Consider the following 14355-nt stretch of genomic DNA (forward strand, 5'->3'; position numbering starts at 1 on the left):
AAGCAATTAAATAGAAACTGTGCTCTGAAATGTGCAGAGAAATGATGTATTTTAGGTTTGTTAACCTGTAGAGATCTTATTTTTACTCAACAAAAAGTGTCATTTCAACAGGGATGTTAAAACCTTTGCATACTACTGCAATGTGCATATCTAGTATTTTCCGTGATGCTATTCTGGTATTGCTAAACAATAGGAATGGCTTCCTTGTAATCTGGAGTAGTGCATGTACAGCTATCGCAGTCTGACATGCAGTAACTTGAGCCACCATTGTCTACAATTACTCTCATCAGCTATTACAACTATGACGTTTCTTCCATGTGTTGAAATCTCTCCGATCAAATCAGACCGCTTTCAGACTGACTGTTATCATGGCGAGGACCGATTTTTTTTCTTTAGGCTCATTTGACAGTCCTTCTTTGCTGCGCCATACCCAGCAGCATGGCCTACTAACTCAATGAAGAGTTGCCGTTGCACTACACAACCCAGTGTCCCTTTAATGGCTGTGTGCTGTATACCCTTACGGCAGGAGCACGCTCCATTCTGAATGACCTCACCACCGATCAGTTGGGAGCCATTATGATTAAGTGAATGCCAGCTTTTGCCACGCTCTATTTGCACAGATAGACTGTGGATCTGCAGTAACGGATACCATCAGTAGTGTGCTTTGTAGCCTCGCCTCTTAACCTCCCCTAACTGATCAAGCAGACAGCTTCTTTTGTGCTTTTGTGTAGGGCCGCTGCTCCAGCAGACTCTAGGCTGGCTGCGTTCTGTTGGCCTGGAGAAGCTCGGACAGATTATTGTCAAACAGGCTTTTAAGTTAAGCAGGCGCATATGAATACCCCAGCCGCTCACTGCCCCTTGAGAGGTGTAACAGAGAAGGCAGATGAAGCGGGAGATAGTCACTGAATACAGCAACAGCCCCTGTGCGGTGTGCCAGGCCGTGTCTGGTGCAAACTAACACCCACTGTGTTTGAGGTTCACTCGTAGACGAGCAGTGCATTAAATCAGCCTGGGGGCATTCTTACAAGCAAGCAGCGTGCCTCCTCCTCCTGCTCCACAACTGCTGAAACTTTAATGCTACTCCTCTCCTCTCCTTCACAATGCTGTAGGACAGTGCTGCCTTGCGGAAGCTCTGCTGAAAGCAGGTTAGCAGCAGGTGTGAGGAAGAAAGTAATATGTTGCTTCCCTGTGTCAGGATCATGCAGCAAGCCAGGGGCATATGCAGGCTGTCAAGGGATCAATAGGACCACTTTACTGGGTGCAAAATGTGTTTTCTTTCATTCAAACTAAATCTTGAGTGAAAGAAAGCTAATTAGAGGGGTAACTAACGGTTCAACACAATTCAATTGTGCAATTCAGTGCAGTTTTTGCATTATAAAAGTGCAATATTTGAAAGCAAAACTGTGCTTTATGGAGTCTCGATTTAACTCTCTAGCCACAAGCTGGCTTGGTTGTTACAATACGATATGATATGGTTCCAGCTGTGATGCAAATGGATACTATAGATCCATTATAGATATAGATATAAGATAATATATTTGATTGAGAAATGTGTGATCTGAACAATCTAGTGTGTGTTAAGTGTTAAGTGTAAAGGGGGCATGTCATGTGACATTGAGTGTGTGGGTTAAGTTTGGAGCATATTGAATAACATTGAACATGCTGGTGTGTGTTAAGTTGGGTGCTTGTCATGTGATATTGAACGTGTGGTTCAGGTTGGGAGTATATATGAGAAATGGGATTGTGAAAGTACCGGTGTGGGTTTAGTTGATTGTCCTGCTCCTGGGCTCCCCCCAATCAGTGCAACAGGTGAGACGGTATTCCTATTACAGGTGAGTGGAGTATCACAGTGATTTTGAGGCTGTTGTTTTAAGATAAAAATGCCACATAATGTTACTTTAAAATATAAAAAAAAAACTAACAAGGTAAAAACATCAGGTTTGATTTTAGGTTGACTAATGTTAAACTTGAGCTATAAGCTGGTCAGCTCAGACACTATAAGCTGGTGCCAGCGACTGGTCCACAGACTGTGTTCATGCTGTAAGAACAGATGTTGATGAACTTTGTCAGCAGGCAAACCGTGTCTGTGTCTGTGTCTGTGTCTGTGTCTGTGTCTGTGTCTGTGTCTGTGTCTGTGTGTGTGTGTGTGTGTGTGTGTGTGTGTGTGTGTGTGTGTGTGTGTGTGTGTGTGTGTGTGGTATCTTGGGCTGCTTTGAGTTAGAACGATGGGTAGCTCTGATTGCTGGTAGATTGCTGTAGACTGTAGTAGATACCGCTGTCCTTCAGTCTGTGGTTGATCTGGCGTCAGCGTGATGTCACGGAGGATTCGGCCTGCCGGCTGCCCCAGTGTTCCAGCCACGCTGAGTTGCCATGACTACAGAGCAGAAACTCCCATGAGAATGACAGGACAGGCTCACTCATAATAACTCCTGGCTATTTATAGAGAGCTCTGTGTGCTTGTAAATGAAGAATGAGACACAATAGGCTTCTCAGACGAGTTGTTAGACAGCTGCATGGCATGTTCAACAGAACACAGTAGTGATAGACTGGTTGGGAGGCGGTGTGTTGGTTCTGGAAATTTTTAAATTCATTTTCTCCCAGTTTGTTCAAGTGTTAGTCATAGCTAACCTGCAATCTTCATGGTGCCTCTTCATGAGATAAGCCAAATGTTTGTGAATCTCATTCAGTGTTTCTTTCAAAATCCTCTTTGCATTAGATTCTGGAACATTGCTGTCTGGATTTTGATTGCATTCAACCACAGGAACATGAAAAGCATGATTGGATGATCAGCATGCTCCACAACCCAGTGCTGGGGAGCTATTTGCCCCTAGGATCGCTGCTAAGGATGAACAATTCTTAAATTCTGCCAATATACGCAGTTTTAGGACCCCTCTAAGTCACAGGCCCCCCTAGAATCGTCTAGAATAACTTGTCCGCCCCCATACGCCACAGACCCGTCTAGCACATGATAGGCTCATTTCTGACTGCTCCAGGGTGCCTCTTTTCTATTGGTCAGTGCCTTATCCAAGTGAAGTGGCTGACAAAGAACTGTATGACCGTAGTTTGAGCAGGTGGTTTCTTGTGTTCACTACACATATGGATCTCAGGTCCTAGTAGTACACCTGTATAAGGTTTTTCAAAGTAAAACAAAAGCTGCTGATGTGTGTTGTTCCTTTAGAAAACCTAAAGAAAGCTGTTCTTCTATTAATCCATTTTCACATGACTAACCATATATATAGTTCTGTGTCTCTCAGAGGCACAAACACACACGCAAGCTTGCAGAAACAGAGCAACAGTAGCTTCGCCCACCTTTGACAGTGAAGTAATTTGTGGGGATTTCCTCAGCTCTGGGCCTCACCGCTCTCTTTGCATTTTGCGTGCAGGGCTTGTTTGCATACACAGACATTGTCGACAGAAAACTCTCCCTGTATCGGTTGCATTAACACATTTGTGTCTTGACGCCAGGCCTTACTGGTATATCGTCCATAGCGTGTAATTGACTATTGAGTCATTTCAAAGCAAAATGGTCTCACTTTTTATTTTTGCGAAACCCCCTCCTCCTATGCCCCAGTGTCACTTCTTCAGCCTTACTATTTGAGCCCCTACTATTTATACTGGATACAGCAATACACTTGGTTTCTAGTCTTAATCTGGAGATGTTCAAGTGTGCCAGTTTTCAGGACTAGGTTCACTTTGGTTACTGCATTACTGACTATAACTGGCTCATCGTAGTGTAGCGTGATGAGATTTCATTACATCACATTTAGCTTCAATATAAATGGCACATGCACTCTTTGGATAGGAAGGATCCAGAAAGGTACGCATCTGTGCTGCCACAGTCCAGTATGCAGGAGAAGGATGAATGTAACAGAGTATGATTGATTTTTAGGTTAAAACGTTGCCATTTCTGAACATGTAGATGAGAGAAGAAAAGTGCAGTGTTCAGTAAGTGCTCTTCTGTGTTTTGTGTGTGTGCTCCCCCTGTAGGTGAGACTGTTGAAGTACATCACTAAGCAGCTGCAGTGTAAGCAGAGAGTTCCAGCGTGTGAGCGATCGCTGGCCCTCGACTCGTACCCACACCTTGTGGACTGGCTTTACACCGTCAACGTCAGGCCTGAGGTCATACAGGTATTTTGTGTGGTTTTGTATCTCTGTACCATTGACTGTTGATGTCCTGTCCACTACATGCCTGTATTTCTGACACACTCAAGAGTTGCACACTCAAGAGTTTCTATATTCTATATATACTCTACAGAGCAAATTGGGATAAATAGGAATAAAGGGAAAGCATTGCTGTTTGAATTGGATGCTATGCAGCAGCTAAGTTCACCTGAGGTCACCATGCCCAATGCGGATAGTGAGGACAGCTAAGATTATGGAAGTTTCTTTCTTCCTACATCATGGATGTTTACACCACATATGGTATTTGTGGATGACCACACTTCACCGTCTGGCTGAGTGTCTAGGCCTTCACTGCCAGACTCTACAACAGCTTCTCCCCCCAGGCCTTTAGACTCCTTTAGCACTGATTTGAACCAACCACCACTCACATGTACCTCAATTGACCCACCCTTACTCCACCTCCTTCCATTGGTTAAAATCGTGCACGGCTGACATACTTACATGCCAGATTAAAATGTATTGAAAGATATTTACTGATTATTACTGAGACGTTTTTATCCCAATAAAGCGTTGCTATTTAACTTTTTTTATTAAATGTGAATCACATATTAGCAAGTTAAATTATATAATATTAGTGTTGCTATGCAAATATATAATATTAGTGTTGCTATAAAGCGGATACCAACAAGGAAAGCTAGTTATTGTTCACTTGCTATCTGCTATCAAGCTAGCCTTGTGCAAGATCAGCAGATAAATAAATCCAAATAAAATAATAAAGCAAAAAACAAACAAACAGCCACTAGATATAACATACAGGCAACGTGACTGGCAGCATGATGGCTAATACAGTTGAAGGGGTGGACCAGCTCGGCTAGCTTCGTCGGCTGACCCAAGTATTGGGTCCTAAATGGTTCTTCTGTAAGATGACGTCAGAGGGGATAGGATGTGTCCGGGGGGGATAGGATCCGGTCATGACACCGGAAATACAAATCATGCTATGATCACCCTCCTGTGGACTGTTATAGAAACATGCATTTGTTCATCGAACTGGCATCTGAAGCAAAAGAAGCATGTGGACTGAGGCAGTAGAGTGATATTACCAGACCTTACACAACTGTGACTTTGGGTATGCAACATCTTAGAAGGGTCAGAACAATCTTCGGAGGGCGTCTCAAAACATGGGAAAGAGAGAGAAAGAAAACGTAAAGGACAGAAAGACAAGGGAGTTACAAGGATTGTGACAAATGTTGGTGAGTTGACACAGCGGGAGAGCCTGAACCAGGGGGTAGGCAGACAGCATTTCTTCCCATTACATTCTCCATATTACAAGTCAGTGTACTACCAAAATAATTATAAAGTTGTTATTTGAAGGTACAACTGCTACAAAATGCTGCTTTAAATCATAATTATATAGTGAGACTCACATTTGGGTAGGTAATTTGACCAAATGATAACATGATCATGATAAATGACAGTGTTTTTTGAGCATAGCATGGGTGTTGCCACTACTTAAAGATCACTGTTTATAATTACCAGTTGCATAGTTGTTCAGAATGCTGGTCCTCCAGTTGTATTGCACTGTGATGAATGATTGTAACTCTTAAAAATGAAAAATAATTATCATGTAGCATGATGGGGTCAAGTATCATGATGTTTTGTCCACCACTAACTGAAATGAATTTCCCAAGCAAAATGTGTAGACTGTGTAGAACAGAGATATATTGCTGTATAGCTGTGTGAAGATCGCTCTGTCATTTCCAGGCTGCCGTGGGCTCCGTGTCCCAAACACACACACACTCACTCTTACTCACCCGATCCGACTCCTAATCCCAGAATGTGCCGACTCAGCCTCTCTGTCCTACTCACTCCACTCACTCTATTTTTACCCCCCCTCCCTCTGTCGTTGGCTCCATTGCCTACATACACACACGCAGCCAACTGGCCAGAACAGGATTCCACTCAGACAGAGGAACATCCAACCTTGTTTACCTTTTGTTTAGAGGTAAACAGAAACTTCTGAACAGAAACAAACAGAATAAACGTGCAGTGTGGAAGAGACTGAGAGAGAGATAGAGTGCAGAGGACCGGAGGGTAAGAACTGCGGACTGAAATTTGCCTGTTAGGAGATGGTTGAAGATTCATGGTGAGGGCATGTCATTAGCTCTGTATGTGCTGCAGCTTGAGTGTGTGTGTATTTATTTCCTTCTAGTCTCTCTTCTGGTGTATGTTGTCTTTAAGTGCTTATTTAGTTGTGTGTTCTCTGGACTCTCTGTGTTAAAGTGGTGTCAGCTTGTCTTGTTTGTGTTTTTGTTTTTGGGTTTTTTTTCTCTCTTTTTTTAAAGCTCAACAAAGGCTATTAATTATCTGCGGTCTCCACGCAGTGTGATTCATAGTGCAGGAATGTGTGCTTGTGGCCGGGGGCTGCAGCCGAGGCCCAATGTGGTGCCACACACTGAGGACCGCTGTCTGTCCCAGGCCACTGTGAGCAGGACAAATGCTGGCAGTCTCTGCAGACACAGCCTAGCTCATGTGCAGTGTGTGAAAGCCTAAAGCCAGCTGCGCTGATGTTTTCACAGGAAGCACAGAGGAATGCCCTGCTAGGCAGACAAGATTAGGCTAGCTCTCTGAAGAGGAATTTGCATGATTGGGTAGTTTAGGAAAATGTGCTGTGTGTGAGTGTATAAGCTCTATGTAAGTACAAAGACAGTGGTTTCCCATCTTTGTTCCACCAGGAATTACCTCTGTGCTTCAGCTGTTTTTTTTTTTTGTTTGTTTTTTTTGCTACCTTTCAAAAGCTTGAATTCAGTGATTACTATATAATATGACATCAAACTGGTTGCAGACAAATTTGACAATAAATTTGTCCTGAACAGCAAAGCTAAACATAGAAGATTCTGGCATTAAAAAAATGCTAGTGTATATAGATATGCAAGAATCATAGTGTATATAGATTTTTTAATTTTTTAATTTTTAGTTTGAATGGCTATGTATGTATGTATCACACAACACTACAGGGTTGTCTGGCAAGTATTGATGGATGATTTTTTTTTTTCTTCTCATGAGCAGTGGCCTCTGGGTCAATATTTATGGGTTTGTGTGCTGCAACCACTCTTCCATAGGCCCGAAAACTTTTGCGGAGCAAAAACGTTTTAAGTCTATGTCCCGAGGAGGAAGAATGAAGCATACACCGAGAAGAACACCCTGCCTATAGTGAAGCATGGCGGTGGCCCTTGGGCTGACTTGCTTCTTCTGGCACTGGAAAGCTGCGGCATGTGGTAAAACGCTATGCCTTCTGGGAGGAAGATGAAGCTCGGGTGTCCTTATACCTTCCAAAAGGACAGTGATTCCAGGACAAGTATACATCACCAAGGCTTGGTTTCAGAAAAAGTCCTGGAAGATTCTGGAGTGCTGGTCACAGTCTTGAACCCCATAGAAAAATTTTAGTGGGATTTGAAGAAAACAGTTGGAGGAGCAAACCAAAGAATGTGGGTAAACTGGAGGCCATTGCCCATGAGGAATGGGCTAAGATTCCTCAGAAACGCTGTTAGAAGCTGATTTCTGGTTGTTCATCACATTTGCAGCAGGTCATAACAGCAAAAGGACGTTCTAATAAGTACTAAAGATGCTTGTCCTGAAGGGATTGAATAATTTGGAGACTACAGTCATCATTACAAGTGGCATTGTGTGTTGAGTTTGGAGAAAGCACTTCTTATATTAGTTGTGTTGAACTGTCTTAAAACTGTCCTTGTTTGATTGGTTTATTGCCTAATTTGCAATGAGTTCACAGAATATTCAGTCAGTTAACAGAATATTACCATATTTATATGTTGTGTGTGTGTGTGTGTGTGTGTGTGTGTGTGTGTGTGTGTGTATATGTATGTATGTATGTATGTATGTATGTATGTGTATATATATACACACACACACCAAATATGTTTGTCCGTTTTTAGTTTTCTCCATTGTGTGATGCCTGTAACTGCTCTGGATTTAACAGAAACGCTCTAAAATTGCTTATTTTTAATAATAGCGACGATATACAGTATATTATACTGTTTTAAATGTAGAAAATATCATCATGTTGAATTTTAGCAGTACCACTCATCACTAAAGCTAATGTAACAATAAAGACTTATATCAGTCTTAAATTATGTGTGTACAGTCCAGCTATGTGTACTGTAGTGAAAGGCCAGATGAATGTTGCGCTCTTCATATTGTCTGAACAAGTACAGTTTTGAGCAAGCTGTCATTGCACAGTTCTTGTAAGGTCGTTTCTCCATGTAGCTTTAGTAAGGACACAGTGCATTACGCCACATTCTGGGAAATGAAAGAAAGCTGTTACAAAGACGTCATTTGGATTCTCATCTCTATCGCTCTCGCTCACTCGCTCTCTCGCTCTCTCGCTCTCTCTCTCTCTCTCTCTCTCTCTCTCTCTCTCTCTCTCTCTCTCTCGCTCCTTTTCTCTGACTCATCAGTGGTACCTCCTGAATATGAATTGGATTTGCTGTTGCTCAGTGTTAGTTCAGGATATTAAGAGAGGTCACTAGGGGACAACTTTCAGCCACTATTCAAAACTTAATCTTGGATTTAAATTACAGCAGTGAATCTCTCTGCTTCAGAGTTTAAATTTGTAGTTCAGTAGGGTCTGTGTTTGTCGTCTTGTCATGAAGAGAACGCAATAAAGAGTGTTTGACCTTCCTCCCGCTCTGCCCACTAATGCTTTCCCTCCGTTGTGAAGTTAGGCAAGCTTTACATATAATTTAACAAACATTTATCAAGCAAAATCATATTTTTGATCATGAGAAATTATTGCGCATAACTCATAATTTGTCAGTTAGCTTCGGGGGAATGTATTTTGCATTAGGATACGCCCAGGGGCGCTGCCAGGGATCTTGGGCCCCATGAAGAGATAGTACACTAGGTCCCACAACTCACACAAATTTTGCCAAAACACTCATCGTTAATACATCGTTAGGGGTCCCTGTCCCCCCCCCCCCCATATGGCGCCCCTGGATAAGCCAGATGAATTTTCTTGTCATGATTGTTACTGTTAGCAGGGTTGCAAATGTGGAGTTTCTACCTGGCAAGTTTTAACTAGCTACAACAACAGGGTTTGTCTCATTAGTGAAGCATGTAAACACTTTAACTCACAACTGTGTTGTGTTGTGCAGTCTAAATTGGATTGAATGGGATTCCTGTCAATGTTATGTAAGCTTGACCAACCTGGCAACAGTTTCTATGAACGAATGCATTTGTTAGTGGACCACTGATTGATAGGTAACTGTGAAGCTTCTGCAAAGGCTGGAACTGATGTTATTACAGGTCGACCAGTCTAAACCATTCACACACATGTTTTTTTCAGCACTCGCATCCTGTCAATTTAAAGAGGAAAGGGTCTCCCGCTTAAGGAAGAGAAGAACAGAGTGAGTCTATCTCACCCAAAGCCTCAACTTCCTCAACCTTCTCTCCTTTTCCTCTCTTTACCGGCCTTTTATGGGTCCAGTCATTCATTCGCAGCACAAAGTGATCAGCCAGGCAGAAATACTTGGTGCCTGCTCTAACAGGACTAAACCAACCTCCCAAACATCCACTTGGACCTATTTTTTTGTTAAAACGTTTGGTTTAGTTCATTTTCCCATGACCGTTGTTCTAACTTCTGGTTACGTCTTAGAATTATGCAGTCTGTTTTTGTTACTGTCCCTTTCAAAAAGAAATATGTAACTAGCCTTTGTTCTGATTGGCTGCCTCGCATTGTGCTTTATTTTTTACACCAACCCATGCTGAAACACTCCTTGTAACTTCAGCATAAACTGGCAGGTGAAATTGCCATAGATCGGATAATAGGAAATACACCAATGAGGCAAAACATAAGACCACTCAGATAAGGCAAATAATGTTAAGTATCCTATAATGTCAAGGTCTGGATGCATGTCTCCATTAAACAGTCAGTTCTTGTAGTTCACATGTTTGGGGCAGGAGAATTGGAGGGGCAACTTTGACAAGGGCCAAATTGTTGTGGAAGGCTTGTGGTGTGGGCGTGTCGTTATGTGAGGGCAACTAAGGCTATCCCATCTGTTGGAACGGACAGAAAGGTTACACTGATGGTTTTTGGTGATGGTTTTGAAAGGAAAACCTCACAACACAGTACATCAGAGCCTTCCACGACCCATGCTAACCCCTGTCCACTGTCAAAAGTGCCTGGTCTTTGGAGTCCTGTTTTCTTTTACATCGCTTGGATGACGGTGTATGCATGCACTGTTTGCTTGTGCTGTGTCTGCAGCAGATCCACCTCACAACTGACTAGAGTTAAAGGATCTGATTCTAACACCTTAGTGCCAGATACCAAAGGGAATCTTCAAAGGTTTTCTAGAGTGAGTGGTATTAGTGGCACACATATTAGGCAGGTGGTCTTGAAGTTTGGGCTCATCTATGTATGTAAATGAGTCGTGTTGACTGGAGAGTGAATGGTATGTTTTGAAATGTGGACAGGGACTTTATGCATTTGGCTGGTTGGATACGTATTATCTCATTCCTTTTTTAAGGTGCTTAAACTTGTTAATGCAAGTGTTCTTATTGCAAATATCTGTTGTATCTGGTTTGACAGCCCTGGTGTTGCAGTTGGCAATCCCTGTCAAACAGCAGTATGGTGGAGCTGTGATTGAGCAATGGAGGAAAGGAAGGAGGGAAGGAAGGAGGGAGGGAGGGAGGGAGGGAGGGAGGGGTGACCACAGCGCACAGGAAACACACACTGACCATGTGCTCTATGTGTGGAGACCGGGAGACGTACTAGCTGCTGATAGAATGATCAAACGCGCTGTGGGGGAAAGAGAAAGAGGGCGAGAGTAGAAAGGTTGGAGTAGAGCAAGGTAGGAGGGAAGGGAAAGAGTGTTGGAACAGAGGAGGGAGGAAGGGAGGAGAGGAGTGGAAGGGAGCTGTGCTTATCACACTTCGGAGCCACTTCTGAAGACAAGCTGAGATTTTGCCACCATCTGTGGGATATGCTATTGGAGAGGAGTACTTTAGACTGAACTCTCCTAAAGGTATGTAGTCCCGAATTTCTAGAACACGTCCTTTTCGTTTCTGAAACGTCCTTTTTAAGCGACACCGCCTGGCTCTTGTAGTTATTTTCCTCTCTGGTGTTGCGGTTTCCTGCCTGTGCGCCTCTCTGCTTCCAAAACAGTTACATGCACTGTTAGCTACTGCAGTGAGCTCCTAGTGCTGTTGTTTATACACAAGACCTACACTACAGCCTGATCTGGGTTTTTTTGTGTCTACTAGCATTTAGTGCTTAGTGATCTGTTGTTTATATTGCTGTCCTGATCAGTATTGATTTTTATTCTTAGAGAGGTATTGATCAATAACACAGATGTGGCTAACAAATACATATCACTTTCCTTAGTTAACTGAATGTAATTCTAATGTATGTCGATCTTTCATGCTTGGGCTTTTTTGGGATCAATGAGGCCTGAACTAGAGCTGGATCTGGAGTTTCGTGCGAAACTTGGGGTCAGGTGGCAGACAGGGAGGAACTCTTATCAGTGGTTTGTTTAATGATTTGTGAAGGGTGCTTTCCTCAGGGCTCATATTCGTGATCGTGTATGCGTGTGTGTGTGTGTCAGCAGGGTGCTGTTTATGTATGATACATGTTACTGGGTCTTGTGCGTGTACTCTCCTGAGTATCACTCCCTACATTACATCAGCGCCGACACACAAGCAGGAAAGGCATGTCCAGACAGTATTTTGGTATAGGTATGTGTCAAACCCTTTTCTTCTCAGCCTTTAGTACTTAGTGTTTTCTGTCTTGGCTTGTCTATAGCATACTAACAAATCTCAAGCAAATGTAAGAAACTGATGGAAAGACTTAGTAGGTAGTTAGTAGAGCCGTTGCCAGCTGATGAAAGTTATAGATCAAACAAGTGTATTCACAGTGATGTGAGATTAGATCTGTCTTTTATGATTTATTGTGCACCCTCAAAAGGGGGGCTTGAGTTGTTGTACTAAGGTTCTAAACAGAAACTTGAGCCATTCGCATGCTTTAATGGTTCTTCAATATGATCACATGTTGTATTCTTTAAAGAGCCTGTAAAATGGTTCTGTACAGCACTGAAAAGGTTCAATACTTTCTAAAATCCAGGTCTAGAATGTGTTTTGACTACATGTAAATAAATGTTCTTCAGCCCTCTACACAGGCTTGCGTGCATGTACGCAGCTATTGGGATATGTATTTTCTGTTCAGTGTGAGCCAGATAATTAGATTTAGGGTAAATACCAGTGATTTGACTGAATGGAATGTAAACTTACCGCTCTTCTGGGAGGAAATGGCTGGGATTTCAGGTCCCTGTAGAGAAGTACTGCCAATTAAATGGGACTCTCTAGAGCAGATCAACATGAACCTATTGGTACCAGACCTGGGTATTGAACTGTGCAACAGTGGAACTGTGTTCTCAGGAATGACCGTGCTCCATCTAGTACCTTTTGGGGTGAGTTGGGGAGCTAGAGATGAGGTAGGGTGGTGATCACCCAACATCCGGACCTCACTAACGCTCTTGTTGCTAAATGCAATCAAATCCTCATCAGCAATGCTCCAAAATCTAGTTGAAAGCCTTTCCTTGGATAGAAGTGACAGTTACTCAAACAAAAGCAGGAAAAACTCTTTTTAATATTTATACTTTTGGATGAACAGGTGTCCCAATACTTTTGTCTGTAAACTAAAGGGACTGCTGGGCTAACATGCTTTTAATTCTGTATTTAAGAGGTTAATTTTTTCAGACCAGCACTACTTTTTATCTTTGCGTCCTGCTCATGCTGTAGGGCCAGGCGTTGTATCCTTAAGGTCATATCTGGCTTTTATCCATAAAGGAAGTGTCCATTCTGATTCCTGGAAGTGAGCTCCCCGGTCCTGTGAGAATTGTATGTGAGTGTCTGTGTGTGTGTGTGTTCATGCTGTAATCTCTTTTTTATCTCTCAGTAGGTGGTTTGTCTTGTTGATTTTTTTCCCCCCCACACACGCCACAATTTCTTTTGGATCACACACGCACAAACACTCACATGGGCACCCACACACAAATACTGTTCTGGTAAGATAGCAGTTGCTGGGTGGTTCCCCAGGCCCACACATACACACCATTGCTGGTTTAATTTTGACAACCAAGAGGAACAAAAATAACAGCTTGCTGTTTAAAATAGCACCTCCCCCATTTTTAACACCTGCCAACATAAGAATAGTATGATCTAGACTACATCTGCACATCAAGATAACTGCAGAATGTCAGAGAATCTGTACTTTCCTCAGTGCTACGTACACTTTTGTGGTTAAGCAGCATCACAGTCTCAGTTCAAGAGCTTTACACTTTTGTAGTGAAGTAGTGTGACCGATTTACCACATCTTTGTGTCTTAACTGATGTAAACGATGTGAAAAGGTGAAGGTGCTTCTTCCTGGGTTCTTTAGTATAGATAATGGTTCTTTGCAATGATGGAAAAATATGTGGTCCTTTGAGAAACCATAAAAGGTTGAATGAATATATATATATATATATATATATATATATATATATATATATATATATATATATATATAAAATATGTAATCAAAAAGATTACCCTATAAGGGAACCTTTTTTAAGGACCGTATAGAACCCTATTTTCTAAGTGCAGAAAGGCTGTCACCACTAATCCATTACCCGTGACCCATTGATTAAGACTATTACATTTAAATTAATGTTGATGATGGATAGATATTTTATATATTCACAAGCATATTGTCACTGTCACACAGACACTTTGAGCGTGGAGAAGGAGGGTCTACAGGTGCAGCACTGACCAGCAGTGGCAGTGGGTGGACACTGGAGGACAGTGAGAGCATGCATTGTAAATTAATTGTATCTATTCACATTAAATATTCAATATTTAATCAATTTTAACTTTTAAGTATTTACGACTGCACGCCTTCAGGCTAATGTATCACAGCGTATCCGTGCATTTTAACATGCCCTACCTGCCGCCTCTATCAGACTTGTCATCACTCTGTACATTAGCACACAAAAAAGGCCCTTGTCAGGTGTCTGGAGTTGCCCTCAAAAGGATCTCTTGTTAAAAATGGTTGCTCATACATTTTCTTTTTCTGTAGAAGTGTGTGTGCTTACCGGTATGTGAAAACAAGATAGAGAAAGGCAGGTGCTGAATATCAATCATTTACCTGTTGTGGTTCAGGCCTCGGGGTGACTACTGTGAGGAAA

The 14355-nt window shown here is 42.3% G+C and overlaps 1 protein-coding gene across 6 annotated transcripts in view; it reads left to right on the forward strand.

Annotated features, from left to right (window-relative positions):
• Positions 1-14355, forward strand: part of ksr1b (kinase suppressor of ras 1b) — a 43290-nt gene that overhangs the window by 9668 nt on the left and 19267 nt on the right. For 4 of the 6 annotated variants that reach the window (XM_072691914.1, XM_072691917.1, XM_072691915.1 and 1 more), the window contains exon 2: positions 3988-4128. In XM_072691914.1, coding sequence (XP_072548015.1) covers positions 3988-4128 — 141 coding nt within the window. Of the gene's footprint in view, positions 1-3987; positions 4129-6153; positions 6214-10901; positions 11160-14355 lie in introns of those variants that run through there. The other 2 variants (XM_072691919.1, XM_072691918.1) reach the window with 2 other exon arrangements.

Source organism: Salminus brasiliensis, chromosome 11, assembly GCF_030463535.1.
Source record: "Salminus brasiliensis chromosome 11, fSalBra1.hap2, whole genome shotgun sequence".
NCBI lineage: Eukaryota > Metazoa > Chordata > Actinopteri > Characiformes > Bryconidae > Salminus > Salminus brasiliensis.